The 14,883-nt window shown below is 43.8% G+C and overlaps 1 protein-coding gene across 3 annotated transcripts in view; it reads left to right on the top strand.

The window, feature by feature from the left end:
- The window catches only part of lratb.1 (lecithin retinol acyltransferase b, tandem duplicate 1), a 212,554-nt gene extending 197,671 nt beyond the window's left edge, over positions 1-14,883 (top strand). For all 3 annotated transcript variants that reach the window (XM_069926674.1, XM_069926673.1, XM_069926675.1), the window contains exons 19-20: positions 9,243-9,333; positions 10,526-14,883. In XM_069926674.1, coding sequence (XP_069782775.1) covers positions 9,243-9,333; positions 10,526-10,603 — 169 coding nt within the window. In that variant the 3' untranslated portion in view covers positions 10,604-14,883. The remainder of the gene's footprint in view (positions 1-9,242; positions 9,334-10,525) is intronic.

Raw genomic sequence — 14,883 nt, 5'->3', positions numbered from 1 at the left:
GGTGCATATCCTGTTGTTTTCTTTGATAACCCTCTACACTGCCCACGGTGCAATGACTCTTCACATCATCTACAAACCGACTAAACCACAAACCTACATTTCATCAAAAAAATTCATATTTATATGTATATACCACAATCTACAGGGGATCCCTGCAAAACCCAACTGATCACTGACCTCCATCCAAATACAGTAAAAGTCCTAAATTCCGGATTGCTCAGGGAACGGGTGTCCAGATTTTTGGATTTTCCAGATTTTCAGGCAGTCCATCTGTGGTGCTTACGTAATACATGCATACATGTGTAGCCGCACGCTATTCAAAAGAAGACACACACAGGTTAAGCTCTGAGTTTTATTGGTGCTCAGGCCTGACTTTTATACTTGCACTGTTCCTGCCAAAGCCCCCTTTGGCTGACGTCACAACATGCATAACAAAAGCGGGTTTTCAGCATGCGGGTACGTTTCTGCATAACAATGCCCTTCTTCCCCGCATGCTGTCCCTGTCTGTTAGCTGTGCAGCAAGGCCAACACCATTTTGAGGTCGTTGGCCTTTAAGCTCCCCTTGCCGTTCGCTTTTTGGGGCCAGTGCCACAGTGTGGGCTGCTGGCCTTTGATTGTGCTTGCCAACTGGAGATCAGGTCGATTGCCGCAGCAACAGGCCACCACATGATCACATGCCCACCCCCTCCTCCCCCCCCACCAAACCAGTGGTATTGTCTTTGCTCTTGTCCTTGGTGCCCGGAGGCAAAATCTTTGCAGCCTTTGGTGGTCTGCCTCTTCAGCGTGGTGCGAGTGTCTTGACCTGGCACGCCGGGTCCAAGTGGGCCAGGTTTAGCCTGTCTGTGGTGATTACCTCTTTCCTGCCTCCAACCTCCAACATGAACATGACCCCGTTGTTGCAGATGACCTGGAATGAACCCTCGTATGTCCTCTGAAGCAGTGGACAATGTGGACCCCTGAGAATGAAAAAATGCTCAGAGTCCTGCAGGTCTTTGGGTATGTTGGCCCTCACGTGTCTGTGCCTGGAAGGTGGAATCGGGGTCAGGTTGGCGACTCTTTCCCCTTAGCCTGCTGAAGAACACTGCAGAGTCATCCTGCTGTCCACCTAGGGATGGTACGAATTCTCCTGGGAACACCAGTGGAGTTCCATAGACAAGTTCGGCTGAAGAAGTGTTGAGGTCCTCCTTAGCTGCTGTGCAGCTGCCTAACTGCTCCCATTATAACTCGTCTATCCAGTTGGGTCCTTGGAGTCTGGTCACGAGCGCGGTTTTGAAGTGCCTGTGGAAATGCTCCACCAACCCATTGGACTGTAGGTAGTAAGTTTTTGTGTGATGCAGCTGGACACCCCACAGGCTGGCGAGGTCAGACCACAGACTGGAGATGAACTGGCCCCCTCTGTCGGATGTGATGTGGGACGGTAACCCGAACCGTACCACCCAGGATGAGATGAGGACCCTGGTGCACGAGGTTGTGGACATGACTGCCGGCAGGACTGCTTCTTGCCACCTGGTGAAGCAGTCGACCATCGTGAACAGATAGTGTAAACCCTGGGATACCAGTAAGGATCCTACTGTGTCCACGTGGATGTGGTCGAACCTTCGTTCTGCGGGCTCAAACCGCTGAGGTGGGGTCTTGGTGTGCTGCTATACCTTGGTTTTTTGGCACTATGTACACAAATTCGGCCACCCGCTGACCTATTTCCATAATCCATGCCACACGTATTTTCTGGCCACCAGCCAGACCGTGATCCTGATGGATGGGTGAGCTAGTCCATGGATGGAGTCGAAAACCCATCATCTCCAAGCCACCAGGATGATGGGTCTGACCTGACTGGTGGCCACGTGGCACAGGAGGGTGGTGTTACCTGTGCTGACTGAGATGACCTGGAGCTGCAGTCCCGATATGGCATTGGGGCATCTCCTCGTCTTTCTGCTGTGCTTCCGCCAAGGCCACAGTCCACTCTCCTTGATAGAGCATGGATACGTTGCCTGGACAGTGCATCGGCCACCACATTGTTCTTGCCGGAGATGAGCCTTACATCTGTGGTATATTCCGAGATGTAAGACAGGTGTCATTGCTGGTGATCTGACCAGGGGTCTGAGATCTTAGCCAAGGGGAAAGCCAGGGACTTGTGATCTGTAAAAGCCGTGAAGGACCTGCCCTCTAGGAAGTACCTGAAGTGGCAGATGGCTAAGTGTAGCACTAGTATCTCTCTGTCGAAAGCACTGGACTTCAGTTCTGGAGGCTGCAGATGTTTACTGAAGAAAGCCAACGGCCACCAACTTCCTTCAATCTGCTGCTCCAGAACTCTTCTGATCGCCGTTCCTGAGGCATCCACCGTCAGGGTTTTGGAGCATTTGACCTGGTATGTGCCAAGAGAATAGTGTCCACCAGGGCCTCCTTGGCCTTCACGAAGGCTTCCACTGACTCCTCATCCTAGGTGATGTCCTTCACATTGCCTGCCATCCAGGTGAACAGGGCCACATGGTTCAGGCAGCTGAGGGGATGAACCTGTGATAAAAATTAATCATTCCCATGAACTCCTGAAGTCCCTTGGTCGCTTTGGGTCTGGGGAACTTCTGGATGGGCTCCACTTTACTGGATAGTGGTGTGGCTCCTTCACTGATTATCTTGTGGCCCAGAAAGTCAATGGCCTCCAATCCAAACTGGCATTTGGCTGAGTTGATCATCAGGCCGAACTCGCTCATGGGTGTTCAGCTGGCCGCAGTGGAACAGCTGCTCCTTGGGGCAGACTTCCTGAATGCCCGCAGCTTGCTAATGGACCTCAAGGATCCATGCCAAGACTTCTCAAACCTTCCCCCTCAAAGTCGCCAGGCTCCCAGCTCTCCACCTGGACTCCGTACAGAGATTGGACAACAAGTACCACAGGGTCCTGGCTGAGTTCCTTGCAGTGGTCACCCGCCCCCACCCCCCACAATTCACCATGGTGATGCCCTGACATGGAGTTCAGTGCCACATCCTGACACAGAGCCCATCACTTCACGCAAAGACAAGACGCCTTCTTCCAGAGAAGCTCCAGCTGGTGAAGGAGGAATTCAGGAAGCTGGAGGACCTTGGCATTGTACAGCGGTTGGACATCCCATGGACTTCTCCCCTGCACATGGTACCAAAGCAACTGGGGAATGGAGACCATGCGGTGACAACCGCTGGCTCAACGAGGCCACAACACTGGATCAGTACCCTGTGTGGCACATCCAGGACATTGCAGCTAACCTGCACGGGGCAAGGATCTTCTCCAAGATGGATATCATCAGATCCTGGTACACCCCAATGATATCCCCAAGACTGCCAACATCACCCTGTTCAGCCTCTTCGAATTCCTCCGAATGCTGCTCGGGTTAAAGAATGCCACTCAGATCTTCCAGTGACTCGTGGATGCAGCGGGCCAAGACCTGGACGGTACCTTCGTGTACCTGGACGACATCCTGGTGGTGTGCAGGAACCAACAGGAGCATATGGTACACCTCTGGAAATTCTACACCTGACTGAGCGAGTTCAGCCTGACGATCAACCCAGCCAAATGCCAGTTTGGATGGAGGCCATTGACTTTCTGGGCCACAAGATAATCAGTGAAGGAGCCACACCACTATCCAGAAAAGTGGAGCCCATCCAGAAGTTTCCCAGACCCAACACGACCAAGGGACTACTGGAGTTCATGGGGATGATCAATTTCTATCACAGGTTCATCCCCTCAGCTGCCCGGACCAGTGTTGTGGCCTCGTTGAGCCAGCAGTAGTCACTGCATGGTCTCCAACCCCCAGTTGCTTTGGTACCATAGTTCTGAATCGTGCTTCTGTTGGCAGCCCTCAGCATGGGGCCTGACTTTCTGTTCCTGGTGTCCTGTCCCGAGGGGGGAAGAATGCTGACTTCTGCTCCTGTGTCCACGAGGAAGCGTCGTCCGGACTGGCGGGCCCAAACGTACAGGAGGCAGTCTTGGCAGCCTGCCATCATGGCTATTAGCGACGTCTGGCCCCGTTGTTTCCCTGAAACCTGCATGGTGGCCTGCACTGGCAGGCTCCAGAACCCTATCTCTGGTCTTTGGGATCACCTCCTCTGGGGCACTGCTGTCCTCTCAGCAGGTCTGCACAGGTCTGGCAGTGGAGTTTAGTGACGAACCCCATGGATGCCGAGCCTTCTCTCTTCTCTTTCCACAGAATGTCCATTCATGTTGCGACTTTCTGGGGATCGCTGAAATACGCATCAGTCATGAGCAGTTGGATGTCCTTGGACAGATGCTCCAGGAATGCCTGCCCAAACATGATGTAGGGCTCATGTTTGCCCAGGAGGATCAGCATCTCGTTCATGAGGGCTGACGGGGGCCTGTCCCCTAGCCCGTCCAGGTGGAGCAGATGTGCCCCTCTCTCACACCGTGAGAGCCCGAAGGTCTCAATCAGCAAGTCCTTAAAGGTGCCTTTCCGATGAGTGTTCCAGAATGAAGATGGCCACTCGGCTCGCTGTGTCCTGGTCTATGGCGCTCACCTCGTGAGAGTACTGGGTAGATTCTGCTGTGATCTGGCAGATCTGGAACTGTGCCTCAGCCTGGTCAAACCACACACCTGGTTGATTCATCCAGAAGTTCAGCAGCTTGAAAGCAACTGCGTTGACTGCTGCCTGTTCACTCTTCGCTGGGTTTAGATACCATCTAAACCGTTGGGGTCACCAATTGTAGCTGCGTGCAACTTGAAAAAAGACATACAGACGTAGTGAAGTCAGGTTAAGCTCTGAGTTTTATTAGGGCTGAGGCCCGACTTTTATACTTGCACTGTTCTCGCCATGGCCCCCCCTTGGCTGACGTCACAACATCCATAACAAAAGCAGGTTTCCCACACGTGGGTTCTTTCCTGCATAATAGTGCCCTTCTTTCCCATGCGCTGTCCCTGTCTATTGGCTGTGCAGTGAGGCCAGCGCCATTTTGGGATTGATGGCCTTTAAGCTGCCCTCGCCGTTCACCCGCTGGTTCGCTTGTTGGGGCCAGTGGCACCGCGCGGGCTGCTAGCCTTTAGTTGCGCGTAATTTATGTATCCAAACTATCAATTCACAGTGCATCTGCACCTTCAGGATCAGCGTCTCATGAGGGACTTTGTCAAATACCTTTCTAAAGTCCTTGTCAACGACAACCTCAGTCCTACCCTCATCAACCCCCTTATCATCTCTTCAAAAAACTCAATATGATTTATGAGACGTGTCCTATACTCCACAAAGCCATGCTGACTGTCTCTAATCTGACCGTGCCTTTCCCTAAATATCCTCACCAGTAGCTTCCCTACTAATCTTCCATCTCCCACCTACTATTCTACCAATCTGTCTTTACCTCCTTGAGAATCAAAAAGCTGCCGCAAACTTAATAAGAACAGAAAATGCTGTAAACATTCAGTAGGCTGGGTGACATCTGTGGAGAGGAAGCCATTTGTCTCATTTTGTTTCCAGCAGAGGAATTCCAGTCCTACTTTACTTCATCCCTTTTTCCTCACCCTGCAACCTATTCCATCACACATTTCCATCATCATCCCTTTTGATTCATTTTGCTCATCAACTACAATATGTAAACTATTAATTTGCAGTATGTCCCTGGGATGTGGGAGGAAAGTAAATAGGATAGCGTAGCGGTTAGCACAACGTCTCAACAGCACCGGCGATCGGGAGCAGGGTTCGAATCCAGCTCTGTCTGTAAGGAGTTTGTACATTCTCCCCATGTCTGCGTGGGTTTTCACCAGGAGCTCCGGTTTCTTCCCACCGTTCGAAACGGACAGGGGGCTGCAGGTCAATTGAGTGTAAATTGGGTGGCATGAACTCATGGTCTGAAATGGCCTGTTACTGTGTCATGGGTATATAAGAACTTTTTTCATTTTTCGAGTCCGCACCATATAACGTGTTGGCTTTCATTTCATTTTTCTTCCCAATCTCATTTCTAGATTTAGTATGATTTCATCGATCTGTTCATAAGAATAATTGCTTCAGTGTATCGCGGAATTTTGGTTTGTCTGTCATGGCGTTACGATTGTTTCATCGCCTCCTGAACACCGGAATCTGTAGATGCAGCCAATGTTGACAGAAAGCTCAGAACTCCATTTGAAGTCATCTGAGATATCCTCTTGGATTCTACTTTATTTATTTTTTTTAATTAATTTTATATCACCTGATGGAATCTGTTCCAACTATGCATAAAGAACACTAACTAGAAAATTTGTCTGAAATTGGCTCAAAAATATTTTTACTCTGTTCCTGTTATTTAACCATTATCCAAGCTACAGCTCCTTCTATCGCTTTGGTTTGAATCGATAACACCAGACAGCAAACATTTTTTTACAAAAGTTTTGCTTCCTAAAAAGAAAATAGGATTAAGATATGGAACTTCAAATTGAACACAACGACAATTTCAGATTTGTTGTATCACGAAGGAAATTGGAGAAACATTAAATTGACTTTTATTGAATTTAGCAGGTTTAATCCCATAATGATGCTGACACATTGTGTTCGTTGAACTGACCTCAAAATGTTTTGCTGCTGATTTTCTTTTGTACTCAGCATCTGATGCCTCTCGTGTCAGTGTCCAACAATAATTGGCCAGTATAGATGGATTCCAGTTGGCCCTGATGCTGCTTTTCCATAGTTGCATTGTCTGAGTCTGTCACTGACTGCACCAAGATCAGCAAGGAAGACATCCAAGGGTGAATGCAGTAAATGAATTTTCAATGACACGTTGCACCTCATGGTGCTTGAATTGGACTTAAAATATGACAGGAAATCACAAAATCAGATTATATCTTCTGTACGTGATAGAACATTTTAGGTCATTTTTGTGATCAGCAATCTAAAATAGACCCAAAAGTGTTCAGAAAAGTTGTCCAGTGTTACAAGACAGATCCTTTGGCGACAGATTAGACCGCCTTTCTTTGTCATGTCAGTGTAGTCGCTTGCACTCTCCTTCCTGATTCCTCCGACTTTTATCATACCAGATTTTGACAATGAAATGTGCTAAGATGGTTGTACAATCACGGAGTTCAGGCAAAATCAAGCTACAAGAATCTCAAATCTGCCTCCACAGGGATCTATTCTGGGATCTCTGCTCTTTGTAATTTGTATAAATGGCCCAGAGGAAGAATCAGAAAGATGGGTCAGTAAGTTTGCAGATGATACAAAGGTAGGAAGAGTTGTTTGTAGGTGCTGAAAGTTGTCGTAGGTTACAAAAGGAGATGGACAAGATGCAAAGTTGGGCAGAATAATGATTGAGTTCAAGAGGCGAGAGGTCATGTTGCAACTCTATAAATCTCTGGTGATTGTAAATAAGACTTATGAGGCAAGGTTAGGAAAGCTAGAACTTTCCTCTTTGGAATGAAGGATGAGAGGAGACTTAATAGAAGTCTACAAGACTCTGAGAGGCATAGATAAAGTAGACAGCCAGAGGACATCTGTACAAAGTGAAGGAAGAAAAGTTTATGGGAGACATCAGGGGAAAGTTTTAGTTTTACACAGTTGTGGGTGCCTGGAATGCCTTGCCAGGCATGGTGGTGGAGGCTGAAATATTAGGCATTTAAGAGATTCCTAGACACATGGATGAAAGATAAATAGAGGATTATGAGGTAGGAACTGTTTAGTATATTTTAGTAGGAATATATCAGTCAGCACAACATCAAGGACTGTGCTGTTATGTTCTGTGTTTATTCTGACTTGAATATCCAGTGAAGTTAAAGAATAGGAAGAGAGTACTGCTTATTTCGTATAGATTTTTCATGTATAGTATCAAATTCAGCTCGATAACATTTTCACTTGGGTTGTGTTGTATATAAACGTGTGCAGATATATTCACTAAAACACTGCTGATGTTAGAATCTCGACCTGAAAAAAAATGACCTGAAACATAAGTAACTTCTTTCGTATCTGCCCAACCATTCTCCCCCCCCGCTCCGTCCCCACTGATGCGCATGCCCCACTGAGCTCCTCCACCAGCTTGTTTTTCACTTAAAACCTTAGCCCAACGTATATTGATCAACAGTTGACAGATCTTCTCTTTGGTTCTATGCTGTGCCAGTCTGGGACAAGTGGCTGAAGTGTATCAACAATGAAAATAGAAGTAGGTGTGGGCTCTCAATCCCTCCAGCCTAGTTTGTCATTCAGTGAGATGGATAACCAGAGAACCGTAAAGAAGAGAAAAAGAGCCCAACCCTCTGGTTCTGCATCAACTACCAAGCATTAAGTGAAACAAGAAAGTCTACAGATGCTGTGATTCTAATAAATACTCAAAAGTGCAGGAGAAGTTCAGCAGGTTCCACAGTGTCCATAGGCAAAGATATCTAATTTTGATGTAGGGCTCTGGTCCAAAATGTTGGCTATATAACTTTGCTTCCGAAGGACACTGTGGGACCTGCTGAGTTTCTCCAGCACTTTTGCATATTTACCATCAACATTAAGGCCATTTTATTCTTGCCACATTCGCATAAACCTCCTTATATCTTACTGCACGTCTGCAAAATAGAGAAAATATCAGCCAACCAATTCACCAAAGCAAGTAGTAGAAATCCATCTGTTCACAGGGAACATGCAAACTCCACACAGACAGTACTGGAAGTCAGGACTGTGATGATAGAGTGCTAGTAATGTTCCTGACCACTAGAGGGAGTCAGACATGAGTTGTTGCAGCTCGGAATAGATTCAAAATTGATGCCTCCATGAGGTTGTGAGTACTAGCTAATAAAGTACAGTTCTTATAAAAGAGCCCAAGTTTCTTGATTACAATAAAATAAACATCACAAGGACTAAACTCCAGTGACCAGAGCTGTAAGGACCTCTAGCAAACATCCTGCATCTCAGCTCTCTGTCCACCTCATCCCCACACCTTGTATTCTCTCACTGCACAAACCTCTATCAACCTCAACCCTCCAGAACTAAGCATCTAAGTATAACTTTAAGAGGTAGTGAACTCTGAAAATTTACCACCTTGTTAAAATAAATCTCATCTACCTTTTTGCAAAAATAAAGCTGAATCAAAATTGCTGAAATTGCATAACGTATATGTCAGAGTCTGGGAAAACAATGTGGATAGTTTTGCAATACTTTGAAACTAAAATGATTGTTCATCAAATGTGACCTTATTAAATGCCACACCAACCTAAGAATTCAAACATGTTCAACCATGATGAGTTTGATGACACACGCCTGTTGAAATTTTTTTTAAACATGCATTAATGCTTTTAGTGTGTTTCAGCAATTTGTTTTGCTCTCAGGTTTGATCTTCCAGGGATCCAGGCGTTAAACTTCGTACTGAAAAATTCTTTGGGTGGCGGGGGCATCGCATCATTAAGGAGTGACCCTCAGGTACAACATGTTTTCAATGCTTGGTTATGCAATGGGAGCAAATGCACAGAGGTGATGTTCAACATAAGTTGTAGAAAGACTTATCAGAACCTACAATTCAAAATATTTGCTGCAATCACTCCTAAATATTTCATGTAGTATTTGCCATCTGAGGAATTTCATTATGAGCTAACTAGGAGAGATTCAGTAGGTCCATAGAGAGAAGTGGACAATCAACGTTTCTGGTCAGGACCGTTTATAAAACAAAGGTGGGAAGGGGATATAGCAAGCATAAGAAAGAAGGAGGACGAGGAAGGGGCCATGAATAAATGACCACGTCATATTCCACTTGGACTGAATGAACCCCAAGAGTAAATTTATGATACCTTTGCCCCATATCAGCTGATCTCTCTGTAACTCTACAATTTTGTACAGTTGTGCTATGTTATCTGTTGTCCTATGTATTCTGTTCACAAAGTAAACTCCATCACTGCATTTTGGATAAGTGACAATAAACTGAATGTGGGTGTCTCAGTTAGCACAGCAGAACCAACCACCAGGGTTCGAATCCGACGTCACCTGTACGTTCTCCCCACATCTGCGTGGGTTTTCTCTGGCTGCTCCAGTTTCATCCCACCATTTAAAACGTACCGGGGATGTGGGTCAGTTGGGTGTAATTGGGTGGCACGGGCTCGTGGGCTGAAAGGGCCTGTTACCTTGCCCTACGTCTAACTTTTAAAATAAATTTAAATTAAAATTTTAAAACTGAACCCAACAGCATGAACTGTGGAATTTTCCTATTTCTGGAACCCCTCCTTCACACAACCATCTGGTTCCAAGTGTCCATTATCTGTCTCCCTCCCCTATCTCATGGTCTCCTGCCCTACCCTTCTCCCCTCTCCACCTCCAGCCGTTCCACTTCCCCTTATCTCCACCCATCCTTTTACTGAATCTGTCAAAAAGGCTGGGCAAATATTTTTGAAATGCGCCATCAGATTCTTCCACAGTTAGATTCAAAACTAGCAATCACTGCCATGCTACCCTCTCTTAGAGACAAGGGCAATTTGCCTGCCAGTGGCAAATCGAGGCAGCGTACACTCCAGTTGTAACACTGATGCTTAGGCCTATGGTCGGGGGCTCTTCCAAGTACTGCATTACCCAAATAAAACTAAAACATTTTCTCCCACCAAACTCACAGTGTACTGTTTTACAGGGAAAAGCATATGGACAAATGCTGTTGGACTTTCGATTGAGAAATGTTCCTGATTTAAAATTTCTTGTGGAGGAATAGCGAGTGATTAAACGTTGAGAGGGCAAGGATCCCGTCTTCACTTCCCATTCTCAGGCACATCCTACAACTCCATCCGTCCACTCTTCATGGGGAATGCCTTTCACATATTAATGACTACTCTGCATAGGAAAGCAAAATCAGTCGTTTTCATACTGAACCCAATTCCATCTTCCCAACACCTTTACAACGCAGACTGCATTGGTTGTAAATAAAATCAGAAAATGCTGGCTACACGCAGAAGGTCCAGCAACATCGGAGGAACGTGAAGCAAATACATCGATGCTAATAGAAGTGTTCTTCGACCTTGTGATGTCATGAAAGCCTCTTTATAAAAGCAACCCAGCTAAATGGGAATGGACGGGAACAGTGAAAACACAAAAATGCTGGAGGAACTTAGCCAAACTCGCAGCAGCCATTGGAGGTAAAGATAGATCACCAACATTTTGGGCCTGAGCCTTTCCTCAAGATATGAGTGGGAAAAAAAGGATCCTCCAGCATTTCTGTGTTTCTTCTACAATCAGAGCCTCTGCAGACTTTCATATTTCACACCAAATGGGAATGGACATTTAATTAAATACTTCAGAGTGTGTGTTTAATTAAGTAATACTTTTACAAATCTCCACTGTAATTTACAAAAATCAAATGTGCATGTTCGCATTGCACAATTAATCTCTGCTGCTACATTCTTTCAATATCAGATGGTGTACACGTTCCAATTGGTTAGCCACACTTTAACAGGCTAAACGTGTGGTGGCCCACCAACTTCCTGTGCTTGACCTTGTCAACTGCAGTACATGTCAGATGTTGCTCATTTATTTTGATCTACAGTTGTGAAGTGCACAGAAACCAACCTCTTCATGAATAAGGGCTGCTAATGGCATCGTTAAACTCGCATGTGTACCTTCCTGCAGATGGAAATGGGCAGTGTTTGTATTTGTTAACATTCCTGGTGCTAAACTCCTTTACTGGGTAACATCCTAGAATAGTTAATGTGTCATTTGTCCCATTTGAATGGGATTCCGTACTTATAATAATGTAAATTTGCTCATTATTAGTCTATACAAAAACTCTTCCATCTATATTGTATCCTCAACTTCCAAAGAGTCATGGAGCAACATATTTTGGCCAACTGCATTCGTACCGTCACCAACTCCCTGTACTAAAATTTTTTTTGAAAAAAAGAAAATACTAAAAATGCTCAGCAGAACTGGGGCATCTTTTTTAAAAAAAACATTTCACCTCAGAAGACCCTTGACGCATCATTATCCAACAGATTTCTCAATCTGCCCATAGCCCTCCCTCTCTGCTATGCCACTTCAAGTATTCATCTAATTACTTCAATGTGAGACTACCTCCTCCCATCAACGCACGGGCAGGGAGTTCCAGAATTTAAACACTGTCTCAGTGAACAAAATAAAACCTTCCCTTTACTTTCAACTTATGTCCTCGAGTCATGGACATTATTGCAAGACATAAACATGCCTAGCGAGATAGTGTCTTTGAATTTTTGCAGTTTTCATCACAGGAATATTGGAACAGGAATTCTTGGGAGGTGACGGTCGGGAAACAATATTTATAATCTACAACATTACTTTGCAGTTATCCAAACTACTTCCAAAGAAATATTAATATGGATTAGTTCAACCCAGTTTTCTCAAATCCTCTCTTTATTGTTAGCTTTTACATCTAACTCGTAAAAATTTTACCAACCTTTTATTTGTGAAATGGTTGACGTTTCCTCCACGCGGTGTTTATTTTATAACAAAAATATATATCACTAATGCTCCAAATTGTGGGTTTCCAGAGGATTTGCCAGTCATATTGCTCATGAACCCAATCGTACATGCCTTCTTCACAGATACTTTGACCTCGGTTTTACATTGGGACTGACCTGACCTATTTTTGGTCTGTTCTGGGTCTGCCTCAGTAGCTGAAACCTGCTGAGTTAATAAAAACAAAACTTGGAGGAGCTGTTTACTAATTTAACTGTAATTTAAGGAGTGTACTCTGGGCAAGTCCAAGGTAAAATAGCCAGATGAAGCCAAGAAATTGAATCAACAGTAGGCCTCAGGGCGTTGTGATGTTTGCTTCCTATTATATCACCTCAAGTCGAATTGTATCACAACTTCAGACCCCTGTATTCAGAAACCTTCCCAATCTCAATCTTGTATATATTTAATGACTGAATATCCACAGACTAGAGGAGCAATGAATTGCAAAGATTCACAGTCACCTGACAGTCGTCAATGTTCCACTTCTTGTGGAGTGGAAATGTGGCCGAGCTCTAGTCCTTCACTCCCAACAATGTCTGCATGCATTGAAACATTTGTCCACATCGGTAGTCAATTATAGGATTTTATGTTAAAACTTAACATACGGACTTCATTATTAAATTGCATGTTTTAATTGTACGTGTCTGGTTCCGCTTAATATGCTTCATGAAGAATACATTATAAAATCTACAAAGGATGCAAATATTATTAAACTGTAATCGAGATCAAAACAGCCACTCACCATTCTTATGAGGCAATAATTACTAGTCCAACACGAATGCTCAACATTTGTCCACATCAGTAGACAATTGTAGGATTTTATGTTAAAATTTGACATACAGATGTCATTATTAAATGTATTCATTTTTAAAAATATTTTTATTGATTTTAATAGCACATAATAATTATAAAATACAATGAGATGGTATGAATAGCTTCACATAATTAATAAATCAATCAGTTTTTCAAAAAGAAACCTAAATTGTAAAACATATCTATAATTTGTAGTTATTTTTTAAATATTAATGAAAAAAAGAAAACCAGGAAAAGATGGAAGAAAAATAAGGAAGGTAATTTAAAAAAGGAGAAACAAAACAAAAAGGAAAAAACTCAGTCCCCTCCCTTTCCGCATTGCCAGATGTGATATATGATCAGCATTAAAAGAAAAAGGATAGGAGAAAGAAACAAGAAAAAGAACATGGAAAAGACATGTCGGACAATTCGATTACATTGAAGTGAAATTATAAAATACGAGATGGCCCCTGCAGCCCTCTGAAATCTTATATCTGAGTTATCAGTCAAATAAGGAATAGTTTCCATTTCAAACACGACATGATGTCTCCGAACCACTGACTGTGAGTCACACGTCTCACCGAAAGAGATGGCACAGCTCTGAACCGAAGACAAAGAAGAATCATTCCCTCCCGTTGTACTGAAGATAGGCACCAAGGGATTTGTATTGACTAATAATGAGCAAATTTATATTATTAAAATTAGTAGACAGTATGTGGAAAACGTCTCTCCAGTATTTTCCTAGACTAGCAAAAGTCCAGAACATATGAATAATGACCCTTCTCTGCTCTTACTCCTGTCACAACAGGGACTCGTCAAAGTAAAAGCAAGACAAGTTAACCTTGGACCAGTGGTTCTCAACCTTTTTCTTTCCACTCACATCCCACTTTAAATAATCCCTATGCCATAGGGGCTCTGTGATTAGTAAGGGATTGCTTAAGGTGGTATGTGGGTGGGAAGAAAAGGTTTGAAAACCACTTTTTAAAACATATCTAATTGACTCATGTGCACGGTTTTAGAACTCCAAAGGAAATGGGCCAATGACAAGTTTTCTCAAGCAAAATATTTCAGTAGCAATTGGGTCTAGAGCAGTGATTCTCAACCTTCCCAGTCACATACCACTAATCACAAGGCACTTATGGCAAAGGCATGACTGAAAGTGGTTTGTGAGTAGGAGGAAAAAGGTTGAGAACCACTGCCTTAGACATATGTGGTCTATGTACCATCTTAAGTTGTAGTAAATAATGAAGGGAACATAAAGAGATATTAACCAATTCAAGAATTGTGTCCACATCCGATGTTGTCAAATTTAAATCCTGTTCCTAAGCAGTTTTTTAATTTTAACGAGTGAAGTCTGCTTTAAACCTAACAATTTCTCAAAAATAATAGATATAATTCGGCATTAAATGAAAAAAACTCATCTACAAAATTTGATTCAAACTCTTGGAATAATCAGAAAACTGATTCAAGAAAATGACAGATTTGGAAATATCGGGGAAAAAATTGAGGTTTGTGCAGGTTAAATTTAGCAGAAAGCTGCTCAAATAATGCAAAATACCCATCAATTAACAGATCCTTAAAGCTCTGAATATCAATATAGATGACACTTTCCAGGTTCTAGTATTTCCTAATTTCAAAAGGTGTCATCAAGGAAATGTGAGCGATGATATTACAAATTACTATTATTAATCCAATAAACCAAAATTTGCAAATGCA

This window comes from Narcine bancroftii, chromosome 3, assembly GCF_036971445.1.
Source record: "Narcine bancroftii isolate sNarBan1 chromosome 3, sNarBan1.hap1, whole genome shotgun sequence".
Classification (NCBI taxonomy): domain Eukaryota; kingdom Metazoa; phylum Chordata; class Chondrichthyes; order Torpediniformes; family Narcinidae; genus Narcine; species Narcine bancroftii.
The sequence above is the reverse complement of the archived record's forward strand: the minus strand, read 5'-3'. Positions and strand labels throughout refer to the sequence as shown.